A 25,859-nucleotide genomic window follows, 5' to 3' on the forward strand; every position below is an offset into this window, starting at 1 on the left:
TGGCTGTGTTGGGTCTTCGTTGCTGCGCGTGGGGGCTACTCTTCGTTGAGGTGCATGGGCTTCTCATTGCAGTGGCTTCTCTTGTTGTTGTGGAGCACGGGCTCTAGGCATTCAGGCTTCAGTAGTTGCAGCACACTGGCTCAGCAGTTGTGGCTTGCGGGCTCTAGAGCGCAGCCTCAGTAGTCGTGGCACACGGGCTTAGTTGCTCCACAGCATGTGGGATGTTCCTGGACCAGGGCTCGAACCCATGTCCCCTGCATTGGCAGGTGCGTTCTTAAGCACTGCGCCACCAGGGAAGCTCTCTACGATCCAGCAATTCTACTCCTAGAAATGCCTACACATATGCACACCCCCAAATACATAAAAGAGTGTTCAAAGCATATTTGTAGCAATCAAAACTGGAAATGTGCAAGTGTCTATCAATTGTAGAATGAGTAAACGTATTAGGGTAAAGTTATACAATGGAATACTACACAGCAAAGAAAAAGAACAAAACAAAAATACACATAGCAAAAACATGGATGAATCTCACAAATAAAATTTGAGCAGAAGAAGTGAGAATGAAAGAATAAATCCTGTATCACTCCATTTTTATTAAGTTTCAAAGCAAGCATCAACTGATGGTGCTAAATATCCCTTGCTACCATTGGAACAGTAACTGGGAAGAGACCTACTGAGTGTTGGTACCATTCTCTTTCTGATCTGGATGGTGGTGAAACAAGTACGTACACTGTGCAAAGTCATCAAAATGTACACTTAGGATGCATGCATCCTTCTGCATGTATGCTCTACTTCAATAAAGTACACTTGAAAAAATTAAGAGTAAAAAATCACTATCATATAAAATAGGCTAAAAATGCAAATGAAAAGATTTAGAACAAAATACTTTTTTCTCCAATCACACAGAATTGCAAATTGTTAAGTAGAATTTTCTACTTATACTAATATCATGTTATACACCTGCTGGCATCATAAAATGCACTTAAAAATATTGGGTATCAAAATAAGAAAACATGGTGAGAACAAGAATAGTGGAGATATGTTTTCCCTCAAAGGAAACAGGAGAACATAATGAACTAGATATCAAAGGAATAAAATTGGCCTCATCAAGATCTTTTCATTGTAGCAAACACAGGGAGTGATCTGGACATGAAAATACGGTAAACATAAACAAGGCCTCAGAGAACACAGGGCAAGGCTTCACTGAAATGTGACACTGAAACGCTCCATCTGATTTTTGTTTAGTGTGTATCAGAATCAGCATTAGTGGGAGCATTAACACTGCCGGCTTGTTGACAAATACTGCTGCTTACTGGGCTTAGTCCTAGAAGCCCTGCTTCAGATGAGCTCTTATGTGGAAACCTAATATGTAAACAGATAAAGAGTGTAACTGCTCTCCTCTGGATGAAATGCAAAGCCGGGAGACATGGGGGATCTGAGGCCACTTGCCAGCCTTCCCTGCAACCCATGGGAAGGCCCCAGATGACCCACTGTTTAGTGCAAGCGCAGTGCTCACCCCGTGACCACAGCTGACCACACCAACCTGGGAGGTTAAAAAAGGAGCCCTTCCTCTCTCGCCACTCCATGCCTACTCCTCCCAAAGATGCACACTCAGGAGGGCAACCTTCTGATACACAAAAGGGTCACTCTTGAGTGAAGGATTTACAGGGAGCTGAGGAAGTAATCAGAGCAAACAGTGCCACTGTGTGTCTCTCAAACAGCTTCATATGGACAGACAGCCAAGGCACAGATCTGGATTCCCTTATAATACTGTGAGCTATGAGATCAGGATTGACTAGGTAAGTCCACTTTTCTGCCCAACTCCATTTTTTAAAAAATTTCTTCAACCCCATTACAAGTTTCCTGAAAAATGTACTTATTTGTTAGCTTCTTCTAAAGGTACCTGCTGACAAAACACTCCTAAGGCTGCCACACCTCCCGTATGATTGTGTTTGCTTGGCAAAAGCCTGTTGTACACAGCACTCACCTCCACTGAATGACTCTACCCGACCTCATGAAAAATGTTAAGTCAGCTATTATTTTGCAATTTGATGGTCATTTGAGTATCTTCTTTGTACTACGCATAGCTCTTTCAGTTTAATCCTAAACGGGGATTAACAGCTCAGAAAAGCCCAGGCTACATTTTGTTACACACACAGGGTAAGGACGCCACTGGCTCCTCATAAACAGATACAGGACATACCCAGTTTGTGTTTTGTGAGACAGGCAGATTCTGGAACAAATTACCTGCAGAAGGCAGGGTATCGAGAGACGGGCTATGCACTCTTCCACCACAGTCATATGCAACTGAGGACAGAAGCAGAATCGTAGCCCCCTGGAAGCCCCGATTTCTTACGCACTCTCGCATGTCTTCAGAGATGGGGCATTGTTCAACACAGCACAGACAGTAAGCAAAATTCCCTGCTACCTGACCAGTGGTTAAACTGCAAGTTAAAATAAAGGGCTTCTCAAAGAACAAAAAACAGAAGAAGAAGAAGAAAAAAAGAAAATCCTCCTTTGTTCTCTCACATTATTTCTTTTAGTAATATTATTTTTATAAAGGCCTTTGTATTCCACATGGCCCGTTTATGTGCAATAGTCCTGGAAGGTAGGTTATTACCCTGATTTTGTAGATAAGGAAAATAAGGCTCAGAAATCGAAAATGACTTGTCCATCAACAAACAGCTAGTGAGAAGCAGAAACAGTTGTCATGCCACGTTCTTTCTACAATTCACAGATGACTCCCATCTCCCACATTCTGCTGCTTTACCTGTTCTTTTCTCCTAACCACACGAACACACACACAGCCCTCCCAGCACTGGCAAAGCCTCTTGTTTCTTTCCTCCGCCGGGCCAGTGGTGTGCTGGTGGCAACATCAGCCCCGCCACTTCATGCCCATGGACGGAAGACTGATCGGAGTCGGGAAAACGCTGGAAGTCCGTTCCTCAGCCCCCCATCTCCAAGCCAGCTCTCTTCCAGCCCTCCCTCCAGATGTGCTGTGGAAAGGAGGAAGACGAGAGAGCGAGCACACCTGTGCTGAACTCACGCAAACTTGCAGGTTCCCCTTGTGCACCCCGAGGAAACGTCATCATAACGTTCTCATCAAACTGACCTCCACTGGGTAAATCAACACCACCATGAGCTAGCTGCTCATTTATTATTTGGAGATTTTAATGGGAACATTTTTATTGGTGTTCCACTGAAAAGTTGTGGCTAGAGGAACTGGGTGACGGGAGAGGAAAAAACTAAAATTATTCTAGGGATTTTTAAATATTAAATAATCCTCATGAAGTATTAAGGGAAAGCATCTGAGCTTCTAGAATACATGAAACAAAACCAGGAAAATATATGTGTTTTTGCCTCTGCCCTGGCTGATCTAGCCTTAAATAACTGTCATGTCAAATGAACGTGGAGGAATGGGTGGGGGAGGGGAAGGCTGCCTTACCTATACTTTGTTGTTATTATCTTCATTTCTGATAAGGAAAATAAAGACCTGAAAGGATAATTAACTTGACTCAGAGGCAAAAGTGGCAGAGCTGGGAGGAGCTAAGTCTCTCCAATTCCAGAACCATCCAGGACAGATGGTGCTCTATCACACCATCTGTATTTCCCCCACCTGTACATTCCTCACGACTACAAGACAAGACCAGGAAGTCTGAATAAATTAGAGACAAGGAACAAAGGCATTTAAAATGGGTGCATTACCCATTTCCCCTGAATGCACAATCTGTGTGCCCCAAAAGGGCTCCAAAATTCTCCACGGCAATGCTTTCTACACCAGGTTCACACGCACAGACAACATACGCTGGACACGGCACAGACCGGAGAAATGTGGTGTCTTCTGCCCAATGTATCTTCAGTAACCAGTTTATTTATTTTACTTTTTTTTTTTTTTGCGGTACGCGGGCCTCTCACCACTGTGGCCTCTCCCGTTGTGGAGCACAGGCTCCGGACGCGCAGGCTCAGCGGGCATGGCTCACGGGCCCAGCCGCTCGGCGGCATGTGGGATCTTCCCGGACCGGGGCACGAACCCGCGTCCCCTGCATCGGCAGGCGGGCTCTCAACCACTGCGCCCCACCAGTTTATTTTTAAAAAAGAATGTACCACTGCCCCACCACCACGTCCTGGTTTTCCCTTTCTCCTAATGCTTAAGAGACTTCAGGGTTTTCTGCAGCTTGGCAGCTGAGCCCCATGGAGATGGTGCTGCGTCCCCAAATAAAGGCGGAGGCAGCACAGCAGACACTGCCAGCCCAGCCAGAGGGGAAGGTGTTGAGAAGAACAGGGTTCTCCACGTACCGCTCCAAATTACCATCTCACGCGCTGCCTCTGGACTCAAGCTACTCCATGAGGACGAGGTAAGGACACAAGGTACTGGGAACATGAATCCCTTCTGTTCTTAGGCACTTTATTAACGTCTTCCTTCTAACCGTGGAAAGCACTACTGACTGTGAAGGGAATGAAGTGGACGGTCAAATCCTGTCTGCCTCTCACCTTCTACGACCCTGTGACTCAGTCATGCTCCATCCTCCCTCGCCTTACAACTAAAACAGAGCATGAAAACTACTAAGCCAGAAACTTAATTTTTCACGCAGGGAGACATTTGTTTCAAGAACTGGAGCCTCAAAACACTGAGATATCTTTGTTAAAAGGGACAGGCTAACTTCTTAAAACCATTTCCATACATTTCATTCTTGGGAAAAAAGCCCAAACCGCTCACACAGGTCTGCACTTCCTTAGGTGCGCACACACTCCCGTCCCTTACCAAAAGTAACTTCTCCTTTGCCAGCTTTGTCAAACAGCTGGAAGGCCACCACGAACAAAGCATCTGGGGCACACAGGACAGATTCAAATGCCACAAATTCTTGAAAGGATATTAATCTGCAACACAAAACAAGCACAAAGCATAAAGTCAGTAGCTTGTGGAAAATAAAAGCATACACAAATACACACTAAGGGAAAAAATAAAACGTCACTGTCAAAAAATAAAATTCAAACCTAAAAACATGTATAAACACTTAGCATTTCCTTTTACATAGAGCGGACTGAAATAACAACACACAGAATCTAAGAGACACAACAGATTTGAGGATATGGTGACACATTAATTCTAAAAATAAAGCTTAGACACTTTAGATTAATATATGGCTGTTAACAACAAAATAGACCAGCTCAGTCATTCATTAATACCTTCCTACACCATGTAAAAATGGTTCACAAAGATTCATTCATTACTGATATCCACTGACCACATGAGGATTGAACTAAAGGATGATATTGGGGCAGGGGATAGAATACAGATAAACTAGCCATGAAATAAGACCCCAAGGCACTTTTAGTCTGGTAAGGCAGATAACACTAGCCTAGAATACTATACAGGAAAGACAAATCATAAGACAGGAATGAAGATGATGATAACAGAATTTTGGTAGGAAACCAAAGAAAGCTTTGTGGCAGAGATGGAACGTGAGCTGGGTCTCAAAAAATTAGTGAAATTCAGGTATGCAGTAATGGGCATAGAAAGGGGGTCACCTTAGGCAGGGGAAATGCCTGCAGAAAGGCAGGTGCAAGAAAGCTAGGGAGTGTGCAAGGAAAATGTGAGGAACTAATTTTATCTGGACAGAAAAGTACATAAGAGAACACTGTGAAATGAGATCAGACATTCAGAGATGCAAGTTTCTCAGCAAGGTCATGATATGATCACATCTATCCATTAGGAGGTGCAAGAACAGGCCACAGATGCTTTGACTTCCAAGGAGTAAATAAATCCACAAAGGCTGTCTTAGAACTAAGTCCTTTGTCACTATTTTGTATTTTAAATGTACAAATATTTCAATGATACATTGGGATAGTCCAAGTCTCGAGGATACAGAAGGAGAAAGAAAACAGAAGTGCTTTCCCATGCTTCACAGAACACTTAATTACTTCTAAAATCTTACAGAGAGAACACATTTTTATACAAAGCGCTACATCGTTAACTTAGCTATTTCCCAGAATGTCGCCTGATTATAATAATGCCACAAAGAAGGAAAACTCTGGTGTGTTCATTACACTGTCTATGTCATTCACTATCCAAAAACACATCTTTCCGAACGCAGGGGAACATTCAGGAACGGCACGTATTACAGAAGAACACTTGCCCAGAACATTTTCTCCTCAACTACAGTCTGTCTCACTGAGAATCTTGTGTGTGTGTACAGGACCAGGGGCAGGTGGGGATGGCAAGGGAAACACATATGAGTGGAAGGTTCCCGGCTGGCCTGAAGGAGCTGACAGCCTGCTGGGGGAAGGAGAGGTAGTCATGTGCATATAACCCCGCCAGAACACGAGCTGAGTATCAAAAGTAACAGAAGAAATAAAGCATCAAGGGGCACAGAGGAGAAGTGATTTATTCTGCCTTAAGGAATAAATAAATAAATAATAAATTAAGGAATAAATTTAAGGAAATTAAGGAATGCTCCACGAATCTGTGGCATTTAAAGAACAAGTTTTAAAGCTGAAAAGATCTTAGAGATCATCTCCTTCCACCTCCTCATTTTACTTTTGAGAAAACTATTAGAAGTTATGGCTTGTGCACAGTGAAACAATTGGCTTCTGGCATTTTGGCCTGAAAACCAAGTGTCCTGGTTCCCATTTGACTGAGACAGAATTCCAATCGGTATGGGAGGATGGAGAGAAGAGAGAAGGGTAGGGGGAGGACGATCCACACTGAGGAAAGAACTAAGTACAGAGGCGTGTGCTGTATTTAGAGAAGGACAAAGGTGTTACTGACCCTGCATCTAATGGTCCTGCCGAGTAAAAGAGTGGTTGAGCTATCATGCCAGCCACCTGTAAAGGCCTTTAAAGGCCAGTTACAGAATCCTGACTTTTTTTTTTTTTTTTGCAGGCAGTGAGAAGTCACTGGAGGTTTTTAGGGTTAATAAATACCAGGTTCGTATCTTTATTCTAGAAAAGGAACTGCCGTGGAAGATGAAATTAACAGAGGAAAGACGAGATGTGGGGAGACAGCCTGACAGCTAGAGACAGCAGGGGTCTAAACCAGAGCTGGAGCACTAAGATTGGAGAAAGGGGAAAAGTGGAGAAATACAACTGAGGCAGGAATGACAAAACTTGGTAGCAATTGGAGGTCAGAGGCTGAGAGCCAGGAAAGATTTACTCCAAGACTTCTAACTTAGATAATTGAGTGGGATGATGACACCACCACCAAAGATAAAGAATAAAAAAGGAAAAAGAAGGGAATTGTGAGAGAGACTTCTAACCGTGTTAAATTGGAGATACCCATGGAACAGTGAAGTATGGTATCCAGCAGGAAACCAAAAGGACTAGTGTGGACCTCGGGAGAAACGTGAATATGGGTTGAACTATGTCCCCCCCAAATCCACGCTGAAGTCCTAACCTCAGAATGCAATCGTTGCAAATGTAATCGGTTAAGATGAGCTCCTACTGGAGTAGGGTGGGCACCCAATCCAAAATGACTAGAGTCCTTATGAAAAGGGGAAATCTGGACCCAGACATGCACACGGGGAGAGCACCACATGAAGATGAAGGCAGAGATCAGGGTGATGCTTCTACAAACCCAGGAATGCCAAAGATTGCCAGCAAACCACCCGAATGAAGCTAGGGAAGAAGCATGGAACAGGCCCTCAGAAGGAAGCAACCTTGCTAACACCTTGGTCTCAGCCTCTGGAACTGTGAGACAAAAAAATTCTTTTCTTTTTTAAGCCACCTAGTTTGTGGTGCTTTGTTATGACAGCCCTAGCAAACTAATATTAATACATGGGCCAAGACTGGAAACACAGAACTAGGAGTTTTTAAACAAAGGCTACTTGAAGCTGTGAATGAAACTGTCCAGAAGCATTTCACTTAGGGATGCATGCTCGCCCAGCTCCAGACCACTGAAGCAGCAGCACGGAGGAGAAATGTGTTTCTGACTGGCTGCTTTCTTCTCACCACCACTCCTCATAACCCAGGACCTCCTCAGAGCAGCACCAACAACCATACAGCCACACACTCATCAGCTGAACTTGCTGGCAGTTTGTCAAGGCAAAAAACAATCACATTCGATAAATTATCTCTGCACAGACGGTGGGTGAGTTAAGACGAATCACACAGTGTGTTATGTAGAAACAGGACATTTCTTAAATTTAATGATCTGAATAAAGAAAGGCTTAAATACCAGAAAAAGAGAATCTCACCTCTCTCAAAATGGTATGAGAAACTTGAAGGCCATCTATATGGGTGAACAAAATCCTCCTCTGGCAATGTCAGTGTGGTTTCATAACCATAACTGGCCAATGAATGCTCTGGTATTTAGGGCATGTTACAGATACCAAAAAGGTATGTAATTTGGTAATCCTGTTAGATACAAGTATTCTACATCTACGTAGGAGGTATATAGATGAACTATGAAATCATAATGTTTTACTGTTCATCAAGATCATTTTGGATTTTCAAGGTAATCTGACTAGAAGGCTATCAGAATAATTATATAGTACTATATTCATTTACAGCGTGATATCTAAAAACATTTTTATATATACATATATATATATATATATTTTGTGTAAACAGTATTCCAGGCTTGCTTTACAGATTTAACGGGTATTAGCGTAAGTTACAACAAAGGATACAAGCTTAATCAAGTTCAGACCTGGCTGGTGAGCTCACTTAGTTCCTTTTCCGCCCTCAACTTCCCAAACTTCTTTGACAATGTTAGATGCCCTCTAAAATAAATCACACAACTCTGATGAGCTCTGCAACTAGCATCTAAGAGGAACAGTCACGATATGACACTAATGCTCACCTGCAGCAACCAACAGTGCGATACGGGTCAGCTGACATGGAAGCAAACACAGAAGTCACATTTTCACAGGCCTACACCACTCAAGATTAGGGGACATACTGGCACAAAAACAGAAATATAGATCAATGGAACAGGATAGAAAGCCCAGAAATAAACCCACGCACATATGGTCACTTTATTTTTGATAAAGGAGGCAAGAATATACAATGGAGAAAAGACAGCCTCTTCAATAAGTGGTGCTGGGAAAAGTGGACAGCTACATGTAAAAGAATGAAATTAGAACACTCCCTGACACCATACACAAAAATAAACTCAAAATGGATTAAAGACCTAAATGTAAGGCCAGACACTATCAAACTCTTCGAGGAAAACATAGGCACACAATCCAAAAATGGGCAGAAGACCTAAATAGACATTTCTCCAAAGAAGATATACAGATTGCCAACAAACACATGAAAGGATGCTCAACATCACTAATCATTAGAGAAATGCAAAGAAAAACTACAATGAGGTATCCTCTCACACCAGTCAGAATGGCCATCATCTAAAAATCTACAAACAATAAATGCTGGAGAGGGTGTAGAGAAAAGGGAACCCTCTTGCGCTGTTGGTGGGAATGTAAATTGATACAGCCACTATGGAGAACCGTATGGAGATTCCTTAAAACACTAAAAATAGAACTGCCATACAACCCAGCAATCCCAATACTGGGCATATACCCTGAGAAAACCATAATTCAAAAACAGCACCACAATGTTCACTGCAGCTCTATTTACAAAAGCCAGGACATGGACGCAACCTAAGTGTCCATCGACAGATGAATGGATAAAGAAGACATGGCACATATATACAATGAAATATTACTCAACCATAAAAAGAAACAAAAATGAGTTATTTGTAGTGAGGTGGATGGACCTAAAGTCTGTCATACAGAGTGAGGTACGTCAGAAACAGAAAAACAAATACCGTATGCTAACGCATATATATGGAATCTAAAAAAAAAAAAAATGGTTCTGAAGAACCAAGGGGCAGGACAGGAATAAAGATGCAGACGTAGAGAATGGACTTGAGGACATGGGGAGGGGGAAGGGTAGGCTGGGACTAAGTGAGAGAGTGGCATGGACATACATACACTACCAATTGCAAAATAGATAGCTAGTGGGAAGCAGCCGCATAGCACAGGGAGATCAGCTCCGTGCTTTGTTACCACCTAGAAGGGTGGAATAGGGAGGGTGGGAGGCAGATGCAAGAGGGAGGTGATATGGGGATATATGTGTATGTATAGCTGACTCACTTTGTTATAAAGCAGAAACTAACACACGATTGTAAAGCAATTATACTCCAATAAAGATGTTAAAAAAAAAAAAAAAAGTACATCTATGAGAAAGTGCACAAACCAGAGGAAAAAAAAAAAGATTAGGGGAGAGTAGGTTTCCAACTACTCTATTTCATGGTTCTGACACGAGCAGAGATTTTTTTTTTTTTCTTTTTGCGGTACGCGGGCCTCTCACTGTCGTGGCCTCTCGCGCTGCGGAGCACAGGCTCCGGACACGCAGGCTCAGCGGCCATGGCTCACGGGCCCAGCCGCTCGGCGGCATGCGGGATCCTCCCGGACCGGGGCACGAACCTGTGTCCCCTGCATCATCAGGCGGACTCTCAACCACTGCGCCACTAGGGAAGCCCGAGCAGAGATTTTTTTTAAGCAAGTCATTTTTGTTCTCCAAACCACCACAGCTATTATTCTTCTGAAAGCCATTTATAACAGCAGCTACGTTACAAGTCCTTTAAAGTCTCGGTAAAACAGCTAAACCACTACATACTGCAATCACATACTGAGCCAAGGAGGAAAGGATTAAAAGTGGAGTGCCTTTGGACATTATGCTTAGGATGATGTAAGATTACATGTCTACTATAGACAGAGGAAGATACTAGAAGGATACATACCAAAATGATGTCAGTGCTTCTTTACAGTAGCATAACTGTAGGCTTCCTTCCCCGCCCCTTCTCAACTTTGCAAGGGATAGCTCTCAGCCTGGAAAGATTTATAATAGAGAATATAGATGGAAAATTATGATATTACAGAAAAAAATGGTAAGCAATATAAGAGAACTGGAGAAAAATTACTCCACGAATTCAGAGGTGGGAAAGATTATTGCTATATTGAGAAAAAGGAGGCGATGGAGAAAGTCTGTGAAATTAGGAACACATGACATCAGAGGGAAGCTGTGACCATGTGGTCATGTAACATCAGTCTTGTAAAAGAGGGGAGATGATCAAGTAGAGATGGCAGGTGGGGAAAGGAAAGGCCATAGACTCCAATTCAGCGCCTGCTCTATGTGCTGAGCGCAGGCCAGTGCTGGGAACACACAGATGAAAAGTGCAATTTCTGCCCCAAACAACTGGAGGTCTGGGCGGGTAGACGGTGAGCCAGGAACCAAGGAAGGAAGGCTGGAGATGAAGAGGCACAAGAAGTGCAAGTGTGCTGGAGGGAGGGCAAGCACAAAGGAAGGTATGAAGTTCATAATGGCAGATAAAATCTGGAACTTTTAGTGACATGATGAATTTGTGCTTCAGACCCTTAAATCTGGCAGAGGAGAGTCAAATGAACTGGAGGGAGAAGAGCCTGGAGTTGGGGAGATTGTTGGTTGAATCCAGGGAAGAATCATGAAGATCTGAAGGAGAAAGAAAGGCTCCTTTCGACAAGGGGATATGGCACTACTCTCTCCGGAGGACAACCCAACAATACAGCAGGAGTCTTGATAATATGCCCACACTCCTTGACACCACCATCCCACTTCCAGGAATTTACCCTAAAACATAATCAATGAATGTGTGCAAACTTTTATCTACAGGAATGTTCAAGCAGCATTGTTGATAACAGTGAAAAAAGTGAAAACAACCTCAATATGCAACAATTCATGACTGATTAAATAAAGGACCATTCATACACTGAGAACTATCCAACCACTACAAACTGCAATAAACAAATTCATGTTATTAAGTACAAAATCGGTTCCACAAATGTATGTAGAAAACAAGCCCATTTTGTTAAAAATGGACACAAATGGTATCTTATACACACACACAAAGAGCCTGAAGGACGAACACCAAAGTGTTAGTCATGGGTGTATCTCCAGGTCGTTAAAATATGCGAAATTTAAGGTTTCTTTTTGCTTGTCCATATTTACTAATCTTTTCAATAACACACATATTGGATTATTTGTATAGTAAGAAAGAGAATAAAAATTTCTATGAAACAAAACAGCAAGCACCTAAATTTGGGTGGTGGCAGAGGACTGAATAAAATGGGTGGGGGTGGGGAGAGCAGAAAAAAGAAGCAAACAATTGAAACACTCACACGAACTCTGGCCCTCCAAGGTGGATAAGCTCCAGTTCTCTTCCTCCCTGCTGTTGCTTACTCTCTCTCAGCAATGGCTTGTACCCTGTGTGGTCCTTCTCATCTCCCGCCTGGCTCCTATCTCCAGGCCAACTCTGTGGCTATGAAAGTTTAAGCAACTGCACATAAGGAGCTGATCTGTTTAGACTTTAGGAAGTTTGGTAATAGACAATGCACCATATCAAAATCCAATTACCACTTTTACTTAAGGTTCCTAACCACAAGAGTGCTTCACAAAAATAACTTCTCCTTGTAACCTTCTTCCGTGTGTTACAACAGAAGCCAAACAACTGTCCAGGATTAATGGCAGAGATAAAAGTAAAATCTAACTCCAAAAACTGGGTTCCAACCACCAGACCACCCAGGTTCAAGTATCTGTCAATGTCAAGAGAAAAAAACAAAAAAACAAAAACAGAACTGGGCTCTCTTGTGATGGCCAGTTTATCAAAAGAGTTTTGGCCTCCATGATTTTAACATCTTTAATAGCCTTGGGGGTTTTTCAGTTCTTTTATCTCCCTCCCAAATGCCCTGGAAATATACATTGTTCAGGCCCCCAAACATATACATACCCTGCACTTATCATATGCCAGATAATGCCCTAGGCACTAGGGTACTATGAAAATGAGTAAGATTGACAGAATCCATGTCCTCAAGGAGTTCCATTCCAGTGGAGAAGGCAGGCAATGAGCTCAAACATACCTACATAAAGACGAGATGGTTCTAGATCAGATAACTGCTGTGTAGAGGACAAAATTGAGAAATACATTAAGATAGTGCTTCTTAGCCCCAGCGAGCCTATTTAATGGGTATGAGGAGGGATCAGAGCAACCATCCGTTTTTTTGTTGTTGTTGTTGTTTTTTAACTTCCCACCCAGCCAAGCTTGAGAATGATGGGGACAGGTGGTGAGGAAATGCCTCTTGGGGGGGGTGGCATTAAGATCTGAATGATGAAAAGGAGGAAGCACGGGAAGATCTGGAGCAAGGGTATTCTGGCGGAAGAAACCTCAGTGTGAGGGCTGGACCTACGACCAGCCAACCTTGCCAAGTTCCATGGCACAGGGAGACATCTGAGTGGCTGGAGAGTAGAGGGGTGGGGGGCAGGGAGAGAGATGGGGATGAAGGAGGGTGCAGGGCATACAGGCTGCGGGGATTTCATTCCAAGCACACATGGGAAACAGCCATGTTGGAGGGTTTTATGCAGGGGGGTGATGTGAGCTCCTGGAAAGAACACTCAGGACACCCTGGAGCACAAGTCCAGCTGGAAGTCGCTGCAGTGGGCAGGACCGGGGTCACAGCAGGAGAGAGAAAAATACAAGTGATCAAATCCAGGATACGCTCTCTAGACAGAGCTGGGGGCTTGTCCTAGAAGTCAAAGCACACAGCTTTTAAAGCCCAGGAGCACATCAGGTGTGCCCTGGGGATGCCCGGTGGCCTGCAGCCACCAGAGAAGCACAGACTCTGAGGCCCCGAAGTTACTGAGGTTACAAAAACCGCTACTTAGGCAGATGATGAAAGAGGTCATAAATAAAGATTTTATTTAATATTCCAGTTGATGGTCAGTGAGCAAACAAACTAAGCCTCAACAGCCCTAATTATGTAAGTATAACACAACTGTTCTTAACACACTCTAGAAAGAGACAATGAGTTATTACCTCATTTTATATTCTAAAAACCATCAGTAATAAGGTAGAAAGAGGCTCGAGTTATAGTTTTCCCTTGCCTAACTGGCAGCATGATCTTGCTGGGCAAGTTGGAACAGACCCCCTTTCCTGATCTCTTACAGGTGCTCTCTCCAGTGCTTTTCACGCTACAATCTCATTTTCTTCCGTCTTCAGTCAGAGGGAGGATCCGTGTCCACCCTGGCTCCGGCACCGGCCTAGCGTTCCCAGGAGTGCATCTGTTCTGAGGCCAGCTGGGCTCCTCAGCCCTACCATGCATTCAGGTTCAAATCTCACTGCAGCGTTCGCCAAGGGGCTATTTAAATTCATTGGCTCCAATGAAATCTGACAGATTGAATATAGTTCAAACAAGCAGCCTACTGCCTGGCTTTAAAAACCTATTAAAGATTTTATTAGCAATTTTACTGTATTGTTATCATGAATTTAGCTTATAAATACCACCTCTGCATATATCACTGCCCCCATATTGCCAAAAGAAGATAAATATATAGGCTCTCGTAATTACGAGCTTAACTCGGTGAGTGATGTGCCCATGCTTCCAGATCTACCTGTCTGGCCACTGCTTTGCAGTTCATTTCAAACAGTACTCGAGCTGCCCAAGGCAGACTGTACCAACTGCTGGGATTTATACAGGGTGTTCTTCTACCTCTAACACTTTCTTCCTTATCAGCGGGATCAAACATGTTGAGCAAGTATGATCCATCCCCGTTCTACTTCACTTTTGCTAATAGTTCTTTCAATTACACACTGAAAAGTGTCTTTCACCTACATATGCTCTACACCCCATTGCTTCTTTCCTTCCCTGTTAAATAATACCGCCCAATAACTTCAGGAGAATCTGGCCCTGTGTCCAGCCACTTCCCCCAACCTCCCATCTTTTAACCTCGAGTTATAAAAAAGCTTTAATCATGAACAATCCCCACAAGACTGAGGCTGCATCAAGGAAAAGAACCACCACAGGCTTTTTAAAACTAGAGACAAATCATATTCTCTATCTCCATAAGACTCTATCCTGTTATTTCTTAAATATATCATTATTTTTTAAAAAAACAACTAAAAAAAGCTATCTTATCATATTACATTGTTCCTATTCTGAATAATTACCAATACTGAGTTCAGTAATATGTACCAGATACTCTTTATTACATCATGGGGTAAACAGCATTTTGAGATCTATCCAAAGACTTGGGTTTTTGTTAATAGAAAAGTGTACTCTGTTGGTAGGAATGTAAATTGGTGCAGCCACTGTGGAAAATAGTACGGAGGTTTCTCAAAAAACTAAAAATAGAACTACCATGTGACCCAGCAATTCCCTCCTGGGTATATATCTGAAGAAAAAGAAAACACTAATTCGAAAAGTTACACGCACCCCAATGTTCATAGCAGCGTTATTTACGATTGCCAAGATATGGAAGCAACCTAAGTGTCCATCAACAGATGAATGGATAAAGAAGAGGTGAGATACACACACACACACACACACACACACACACACACTCACACAAATATACATACACAGTGAAATACTACTCAGCCATAAAAAAGAATGAAATTTTGCCATTTGCACAACATGGATGGACTTGGAGGGTATTATGTTAAGTGAAATAAATCAGACAAATAACGACAAATACTGTATGATACCACTTATATGTGGAATATAAAAAATACAACAAACTAGTGAATATAACAAAAAAGAAGGAGACTCAACAGATATAGAGAACAAACCAGTGGTTACCACTGGGGAGAAGGAAGGGGTGAGAGGCAATATAGGGGTAGGAGATTAAGAGGTACAAATTATCATGTAAAAATTAAGCTACACATATATACTATACAACACAAGGAATACAGCCAATATTTTATAATAACTATAAAAATAAAATGCATACAAAGTTACTAAAAACACTATGAGCAACTCATTTTAAATTGGGGCTTGCCTTTAATGGGGGAAAAAGTTGAAAAGGAGAAAGACCAGTGGTGAAAAAAGGGAAAAGTAGTTATAAACCATACTGGAAAATCCACTTGGGTAAGCAAAGTAGATTTTTTTAAATCTAAGTTTTCTAGATCTTCCCTTATTCTTTCAAGGCTGGATGAGAAGGCTTTCAACATTATTAAAATGGCAAATGCCAAAAAATAAAAATAAAAATAAATTTTTTAAAAAGGGACTTCCCTGGTAGTCCCGTGGTTAAGACTCCATGCTTCCAGTGCCAGGGGGCATGGGTTTGATCCCTGGTCGGGGAACTAACATCCCACATGCTGCGCGGAGCAGCCAAAAACAAATAAATAAATAAAAATGAAAATAAATAAAATGGCAAATGAAGAAGGATAACGGGGAGATAAACTGCAGATAAGCCCGATAAATCAGTAACTGAAAAGCCAGCAGGCAAGTAAATTTGTTAACTAGCATTTTTTAAGGACCACTGTACACTGGCCTATCACCGCATAAAGTAGGTTAGCTGTTAGACTGCCACTGGAAACCAGTTATATACTTTAAATGCTTCCAGTAAAGTACATGCTGCCAAACCCTTTGCATATCTGACTTCAGTCTCCAGTTTGATTAGTTTAGAGCTGAAAAACAAAAGCGCCCTGCACTCCAGAGACTATGTGAGTACCTACGGCACAGTAGACAACTCAAGGAACGATCTTCGCAGGCCCATACTATCTATGGGTGTTCTTTGCCCAAATAACATTTTAAAACACCAAAAATCGATTGAGTTAAATCATTTTGTAATCGGAACACAATGCCTTTCTCAATGCGTTTTTCTGAAACTCTGAAGCAAGGTGACGATGATTAAAATGATATTCGGAAACAAGTAAGAAGCATCTAAATAAGCACAGACACACAAAAAGTGACAACAGCAAATGTGCTACTGTCTTGCATCTGCCAATGCAGTAACTGCCCAGCTAGGCACTCAGCAGTAAACTAAATTTTAAAAAAATACATGAAATCAAGTTTTACTGATTGCCCTCTGAAAAAACGTTATCAGTTACTCAAATATTTTAACATTTTCTTTCACTTATAAAACTTACATTATGGATCCACGCAAAAACCTTTTTTGATGTGATCAGAACATAAGCCCTTAGCAAAGCAAAAATTCAATGACTGAAACAGCCTTTATCATATTTTTTTAAATAAAATTATTCATGGTGTGGGCAAGAAGAAATAGAAGTACATAGGCTTGAGCCAGAATTATCACATGCACACAGAAAAAGCCAACATTAATATCTGCTGTGCCAGCTGAATTCAAATTAACCCAATTTTACATGTTAATTAAACCAGCTATTTTCTTCTTATTGTATTTTTGCTTCTTAAATAGTAGAGTCTACAAGTGGTTCCCAACAGACTTGTTCCGATAACAATGACGTATTCATTTACTTCTATTATGACCATACAATACAGTAACTGAGCAGTAATTTTTCACAGTCAATTACATGTGTGGTTCTTTATGCTTAAAGATGCTGAAATAATGTATACTACAGAGCCATATGCCTGAATCTCTAGTCTGCCTGAGGCAGTTGCCTGGGTAACACATTTTCTCTTTGGTTTAGCATAACCCTTCATTGAATATCATTAGGTGTCATTAAATAGCAAACATGAACATGAACTTCAATACACTACTTAGAGTCATTTTACACGTGTAAACAAGTGCTCCATCATTTATAAGAAGCTTAAAATAGATTATGATTTTTCTGTATTTAAGACCATGAAAAAGAAATCTTAAAAGTGCCCACGTGTTGATTCCAAATTGAATTTGCAGAAATTTCTCTTATATTAACAAGAGAACTCAGACCAAGTTTCAGGGGCAACACTTCTCATCTATATGGTCATAATATTTCAGTGCAAGCAAAGAAGGCTTAGGTTTTTAAATTTTACTTTAAATTTACTCAAAGTTGTAAAATAACTGCATCAATTCCATCTCAGACCATCAAATACTTTTACTCTCATTTCTAACAAGGAGAGAGAAAGCACTCAAGTTCGGTAACAAAATTAACTTAAAGAATAAGATCCTTAAAAATCAAGGCACATAGTAAGAAAGAAAAAGTATGGGATAAATCATGCACTATCTAAGATATTTTAAATTTAAAAATTTAATGAAGTGTTCTATAGTTTAGAAATGGTAATATGCAGTTCATACAGGATGTTCTAGAGCAATGCCTGCATTAAGAATGGCAGCTGTCCCCAATAATCTCCATCAGCCCTCCCCATCTCATGCCACCCCAAAAACGCATCCTTGTCTAAGAAAAACAAGGCACTTGGCCCCACAAACATAGTCTCAACACTTGGAGCCTCCACCTCCCCACCCACTTTCCCAAGCAGATTATCGCTCCTAAACCATGGAATTATGATTTTCTGAGACACATCATAACTCCATGTAAGCCTAATCTCTCAGCCTGTAAACAATAACAATTTGTCCTCTATCACCTGCATCACAAAGGGCCTCCAAATTTGCAATGTTAATTTTAAAGGACACATGCAAAAAGAAAACGAATCATCAAATGGCACGGACATCTCTAACGTGCTTTCTCACCTTTCCCAGAAAAGGAGAAAGGCAGGCTCCATAACGCTGGAAGTGGGGCTGGGGGTACTGATCAAGTAAGGTTCAGGAGGCAGCCCCAAAGCTGTCCTCAGTCAACCTAAGAGTAAAGAGACAACTCGGCCAAGAACAAATAAGTTCTTGGTTGTGAGGCTTGAGGTATCAGAAATAACTATGACGATGAACTGGGATCTTTTTTCTCCTTCCCACATTTGTTTCCTAATTCAAAATAAGGAAGAAATGGCCACACAAAATGGAATGACTTAGCCTCAGGTGCCATGCTTCCACCTCCCACTGCTCCACAAATACTCACGTAACTGAATAAAACCTCAATCACCATGTTCAGTCCAGGGGTTGAGATATGGTTGGCAAGGAAAAAGTTATTTGACATTAAATGTATATCCCATTTTGGTTTCAACATTCTGCTCTGAAATGAGGTAAATCATGAGAAACAAACTGATAGCACAGATAAATCTTTAAGCAAAATATGCTCAAGACATACTGGGATCAGTATAGATTCAGTCACATCTCTGATGCCTCTATAACGATTCATGTTCTAAATGATTATCTAAGACACTCTAGGATTTCAAATAAAACTTAAAAATTAAAACTAAATCGTATAAACTGTCATTGCTGAGAAAAGTAGCCCCAAAACTTAAGAAACATTACTAATGAGAATTGAAACAAAAAGTGATTTCTGCTTACAATATTCTGATTAAGTAGTATTTCTGAATTTTACCCAATACCTACAATAAACAGAATGCTATTTCCACCCCTATCCTCGATACAGATTAATTTAAATTTTACTACATGAACATAATTCACTTAACAATTGGCACAAGATCTGGTAAAGAAAAATGTAAGTTTTTCATATTTAATTATGTTTTGCTATACAAATAATCACTAACAAAACACAATAAATACACCTATTAACACAGGCCACCCATGAACGTAGATTCTCATTAAAATAACCAAAAGCATTTATTATAGCTATGTAAGCCTGCTCTACTTAGGTTTATAGTTTATTTTACTCTCTGGAAGAACCTATATAAATTCAAAAAAAAAGGCAAGAAAATAAAAATTTTCTGTCCAATATGTTTCCCCATCCTATTCCATACTATCTCTGCATTCATCAGCAAGTCCTATTTCTAAAGATCTCATAATAATATCAAAGTTTTTTTAAGCAGGCAATTACAACACAGAATAGCAATTGTAAAAAAAAAATAGTAATCAAAATTAGAAACTGTTGGGAGTACTTTTATATTTTTGCAAAAGCAAATTCAGCTACAAGACTTTTGAGACTCTTTTGCTTTTTCTAGGTACAATTACTGCTAATTGTGGAAAAGCAACATCAGTATTTTAATGCTTTTTCCTTAAGTTGGTAACTTTTATTTCCTGATTTAAATGAAAAAAAAAAAAAAAAAAAAAACTCTAGAAGAAAGCACTAATCAGGAAATCATAAAGCCACAAAAAGAGGTTTTCCGTGTTCAGCGAATCCCAGGTACTTTCAAGGGAGGTTTTCCCTAGATGGAAATGCAACCCCCTTAGTGAATTGTAAAGATTATATTCTAAGTTAATAACTGGAAGAATGGTGTGAACTAAAATCTATTAAAAGAGAAGAGACGTGGCCGCATTTATTCGACTCTGCTGAAGAAAGCTGTGACTCACCAGACCATAAGCAGGGAAGAGAGAGGCAGAGCCAAATGGTCCCCAGAAGCCAACTCCTTGGCCTTCATAGGGTGAAGGGGAGGGGCAGGAGTCTCAAAAGGATCAAGAACCTAATCATATGGGTGGTTTTCTCAATACAAAGAATTGCTCACAGTAATTTTACAAAAACAAGAACGACCCCAGACTACTGTGGTACCAGCCTATTTGGAGAGGATAAAAGTGAAAACAGGATAAGAAAAAAGATTAGCTAAAAGTTTCAGCACCTGTTACAGAGAGAGACTACATAAAATGTCATAGAGTTCCTAGGAAAAAATGAAAACCAGGGGTTTTAATATGTTGAATTTCAATATGGAACCAGAAGATGGCCTGAGAATCCCACCCTGTCATCAGCTTGATAATCATACCTCCCACACTCATAGCATTTTATATGTCCAATCTATTCAAATTCATTCACTGAATACAGACAGAGTGCTCCTGTGTGCCAGCCGCACTGTCTAGGATCTGCAGATTCAGCAGCGAGCCAAACAGACAAAAATCCCTGCCTTCTTGGAGCTTCAGCCAAGTGTGTGTGAGAAGGCAGAGGGGGAGACAATAAACCAATTAATAAAATCCTTATGTGACAAGATAACCACTATGAAATACACTGCCCTATAAGGAGAAAGGCATGTTGGGGGTACAATTTAAAACAGCATGTTCAGGGAAAGCCTCCCTAAGAAGGTGTCATCAGCACAAAGACTTACTTCTTGGGGGAAGAGGAAGTGCACAGGCATTGAGGTGAGACTGAGCATGGTGTGTTCACGGTGTGGCAAGAAGGCCACTGGGGCTGAAACAGACTAATTGGGGAGAGGAATTGTAGGCGATGAAGTAGAAGGGTAAGGGAAGGAGAGAGTGGGCACTGTAAGGCCTTGCTGGCCACAGTAAGGACTCTGGCTTTTACCTGGAGTGACATGAGGAGCCATAAAAGAGTGTGAGCCAGAGAGTAACACGACCCAACTTAGGTCTTAATAGGATCACTCTGGCTGCTGTGCTGAACACACTGCAGGGAAGCAAGAATAGACACAGGGAGACTTGTTAAGAGGCCATTACAATAATCTCAGTGAGAGATGGTCATGCCTCTCAGCAAAGGTGGTAAGAAGTGGTCACCTTCTGGATACAGAGTAACATCCCTCCATAATGCTACAAATGGAATCGAACTAAATCATGTAAAATGAAGAGTCACTTTATTGGGAGTTCAATTATTCACCAGGAATGAATCTACAGAACTAGCCACCTGGGGGCCCTGTGCCAATCACCAGCTGTGCTGAGCCTGAATTTGCACTGTTACAGGGTAAATTAGTGACACTTTTAATATTTTTCCCTTTTTTCTTTTTGCTCATTTAATATAGTTTTCTTTTTGAAAATGTACATTTAGATGAACTTGCAGAGAAAATTCAAATGAAGCAGGGACTTCCCTGGTGGTCCAGTGGTAAAGAATCCACCTTCCAATGTAGGGGACATGGGTTCGATCCCTCAACGGGGAACTAAGATCCCACATGCTGCGAGCCACAACTAACTGAGCCCACGTGCCTCAACTAGAGAGCCTGCATGCTGCAACTACTGAGCCCAAGCACTCTGAACCCTGCGCGCGACAACTAGAGAGAAGCCTGTACGCCACAATGAAGAGCCTATGCCACAATGAAAAGATCCCAAGTGCCACAACTAAGACCCGATGCAGCCAAAAAATTAAAGAAAATAAATAAATAAATATTTTTAAAATAAATAAAAAGAATAAAATGAAGCAGAACTACAGTGGTATGTACATTTGCTATCCTGCTTCCCCTTTCAATCATCTTTACCAGCAGCTGGTTCACTGCCAACTTCTCTGGTGTAGGTTGAACATGGACTCTATGTTAGAAATCAATCTGATGAGTCTTCTACTAAGCATCTCTTGGTGCACTCCTGGATGGGAACTGGTTACCACAAAGGCCAAGGAATGATTAGAAGATTGAAATTTTCAGGCCATCCCCTATTCTCTAAAAAGGGGCAAAGGTAGTATAGCGGTTTTCACAATGTTGATTTTTCCTATCCAAGAACATGGTATATCTCTCCATCTGCTGTGCTGTCTTTGATTTCTTTCATCAGCATTTTACAGTTTTCTGAGTACAGGTCTTTTGCCTCTTTAGGTAGGTTTATTCCTATTTTATTCTTTTTGTTGCAATGGTAAATGGGATTGTTTCCTTAATCTCTCTTTGTGATCTTTCATCGTTAGTGTACAGCTACATGAGAAAGAATGAAATTAGAACACTCCCTAACACCACACACAAAAGTAAACTCAAAATGGATTAAAGACCTAAATGTAAGGCCGGACACTATAAAGCTCTTAGAGGAAAACATAGGCAGAACACTCTTTGAGATAAACTGCAGCAAGATCTTTTTTGACCCACCTCCTAGAGTAATGAAAATAAAAACAAAAATAAACAAACGGGACCTAATGAAACTTAAAAGCAGGGCTTCCCAGGTGGCTCAGTGGTTAAGAATCTGCCTACCAATGCAGGGGACACAGATTTGAGCCCTGGTCCGTGAAGATCCCACATGCCGCAAAGCAACTAAGCCCGTGCGCCACAACTACTGAGCCTGTGCTCTAGAGCCCATGAGCCACAACTACTGAGCCTGCATGCTACAACTACTGAAGCCCACATGCCTAGAGCCCGTGCGCTGCAATGAAGTCACCGCAGTGAGAAGCCTGCGCACCACAATGAAGAGAGTAGCCCCCGTTCGCCGCAACTAGAGAAAGCCCACGCGCAGCACCGAAGACCCAATGCAGGCAAAAATAAATAAATTGAATAAATAAATTTATTTTTAAAAAAAGAAACTTAAAAGTTTTTGCATAGCAAAGGAAACCATAAACAAGAAGAAAAGACAACCCTCAGAATGGGGCAAAATATTGCAAACGAAGCAACTGACAAGGGATTAATCTTCCGAAATATACAAACAGCTCATGCAGCTCAATAACAAAACAAAAAAACCCAATCAGAAAATGGGTGGAAGACCTAAATAGACATATCTACAAAGAAGACATACAGATGACCAACAAACACACGAAAAGACACTTAACATCACTAAGAACTAGAGAAATGCAAATCAAAACTACAATGAGAGGGCTTCCCTGGTGGCGCAGCGGTTGAGTCCGCCTGCTGATGCAGGGGATACGGGTTCTTGCCCCGGTCTGGGAAGATCCCACATGCCATGGAGCGGCTGGGCTCCTGAGCCATGGCCGCTGAGCCTGTGCGTCCAGAGTCTGTGCTCCGCAACGGGAGAGGCCACGGCAGTGAGAGGCCCGCGTACGGCACAACAAACAAACAAACAAACAAAAACTACAATGAGGTATTATCTCACACCAGTCAGAATGGCCATCATCAAAAAATCTACAAACAATAAATACTGGAGAGGGTGTGGAGAAAAGAGAACCCTCTTACACTGTTGGTGGGAATGTAAATAGATACAGCCACTGTGGAGAACAGTATGGCAGTTCCTTAAAAAACTGAAAATAGAGCTACCATGTGACCCAACAATCCCACTCCTGGGCATATACCCAGAGAAAACCATAATTTGAAAAGATACATGCACCCCAATGTTCATTGCAGCACTATTTACAATAGCCAGGACATGGAAGCAACCTAAATGTCCATCAACAGAGGAATGGATAAAGACGATGTAGTAAATATATACAACGGAATATTACTCAGCCATAAAAAGGAACAAAACTGGGTCATTTGTAGAGACATGGATGGACCTACAGACTGTCATACAGAGTGAAGTCAGAAAGAGAAAAACACATGTCGTATATTAACGCATATATGTGGAATCTAGAAATATGGTATAGATGAATTTGTTTGCAAAGCAGAAATAGAGACACAGACGTAGAGGATAAACGTATGGATACCAAGGGGGGCAATAAGGGCTGGGATGGATTGGGAGATTGGGATTGAGATATATACACTACTATGTATAAAACAGATAACTAATGAGAACAGACTATATAGCACAGGGAACTCTACTCAATGCTTTGTGGTGACCTAAATGGGAAGGAAATCCAAGGACAAGGGGATATATGTACACGTGTGGCTGATTCACTTCGCTGTACAGCAGAAACTAACGCAACACTGTAAAGCAACTATACTCCAATTTAAAACAGGCGGGGAGGGGTTAGAAATGGAGTTAAATAACTGATCATGAGGCCTTCGTAAAAATTTCAAAAGTACAGGGTTCAGGCAGCTTCCAGGTTGGTGAGCACATGACAGGGCTGGGAGGGTGGTGTGCCTGAAGAGAGCATGGAAGTTTTCAGATTCAGAATGAACTACACTACTGACTTTCCTGGGTCTCCAGCTTTTACATGGTGGACAGTGAGTGGTCTCAGCCTCCATAATTGCATGAGCCAATTCTTCCTAAAAAAATCTCTCCCTCTCTCCCCACCCCCAACTCCCCTCCCTTTCCTCCTCATCCCTCTATACAGTTGACCCTTCAACAACATGGGTTGAGAGGAGCCTAAACCAAGATGGAGGAGTAGAAGGACGTGCTCTCACTCCCTCTTGCGAGAACACCAGAATCACAATTAACTGCTGAACAATAATCGACAGGAAGACACTGGAACTCACCAAAAAAGATACCCCACAACCAAAGACAAAGGAGAAGCCAAAATGAGATGACAGGAGGGGCACAATCATAATAAAACCAAACCCCATAACTGCTGGGTGGGTGACTCACAAACTGGAGAACACTTATACCACAGAAATCCACCCACTGGAGTGAAGGTTCTGAGCTCCACGTCAGGCTTCTGAAACTGGGGGTCCGGCAACAGGAGGAGGAATTCCTAGAGAATCAGACTTTGAAGCCTAGCGGGATTTGACTGCAGGACTCTGACAGGACTGGGGGAAACAGAGACGCCACTCTTTGAGGGCACACACAAAGTAGTGTGCACATCAGGATCCAGGGGAAAGAGCAGTTACCCCAGGAGAGACTGAACCAGACCTACCTGCTAGTGTTGGAGGGTGACCTGCAGAAGAGATGGGTGGCGGAGGACAAGGACACTGGCAGCAGAAGTTCTGGGAAGTACTCCTTGGCGAGAGCCCTCCCAGAGTCCGTCATTAGCCCCACCAAAGAGCCTGCAGGCTCCACTGTCGGGTTGCCTCAGGCCAAACAACCAACAGGGAGGGAGACCAGCCCCACCCATCAGCAGTCAAGTGGATTAAAGTTCTACTGAGCTCTGCCCACCACAGCAAAAGCCAGCTCTACCCAACACCAGTCCCTCCCATCAGGAAACTTGCACAAGACTCTCACATAGCTTCATACACCAGAGGACAGACAGCAGAAGCAAGAGGAACTACAATCCTGCAGCCTGTGGAACAAAAACCACATTCACAGAAAGACAGACAAGATGAACAGGCAGAGGGCTATGTACCAGATGAAGGAACAAGAAGAAACCTCAGAAAAACAAGTAAATGAAGTGGAGATAGGCAACCTTCCAGGAAATAATTCAGAATAATGATAGTGAAGATGATCCAGAACCTCGGAAAAAAAAAATGGAGGCAAAGATCGAGAAAATGTAAGAAATGTTTAACAAAGACCTAGAAGAATTAAAGAACAAACAAACAGAGATAAACAATACAATAACTGAAATGAAAAATACACTAGAAGGAATCAATAGTGGAATAACTGAGGCAGAAGAATGGATAAGTGACCTGGAAGACAGAATGGTGGAATTCACTGCTGCTGAACAGAATAAAGAAAAAAGAATGAAAAGAAAT

The 25,859-nt window shown here is 41.7% G+C and overlaps 1 protein-coding gene across 10 annotated transcripts in view; it reads right to left on the reverse strand.

The window, feature by feature from the left end:
- SLC25A13 (solute carrier family 25 member 13) overlaps nucleotides 1-25,859 on the reverse strand; it is a 262,700-nt gene that overhangs the window by 162,147 nt on the left and 74,694 nt on the right. For 9 of the 10 annotated variants that reach the window (XR_008617418.1, XR_003679894.2, XR_008617416.1 and 6 more), the window contains exon 4: nucleotides 4,763-4,878. The exons of the other annotated variant lie outside the window; for it this stretch is intronic. Coding sequence is in view for 3 of the 9 variants with exons in the window: in XM_024127441.3 (XP_023983209.1) it covers nucleotides 4,763-4,878 (116 nt within the window). In the remaining 6 variants the exon portion in view is untranslated. The remainder of the gene's footprint in view (nucleotides 1-4,762; nucleotides 4,879-25,859) is intronic. 10 annotated transcript variants of the gene reach the window in all.

Source organism: Physeter macrocephalus, chromosome 5 (genome assembly GCF_002837175.3).
Source record: "Physeter macrocephalus isolate SW-GA chromosome 5, ASM283717v5, whole genome shotgun sequence".
In the NCBI taxonomy this organism is placed as follows: Eukaryota; Metazoa; Chordata; class Mammalia; order Artiodactyla; family Physeteridae; genus Physeter; species Physeter macrocephalus.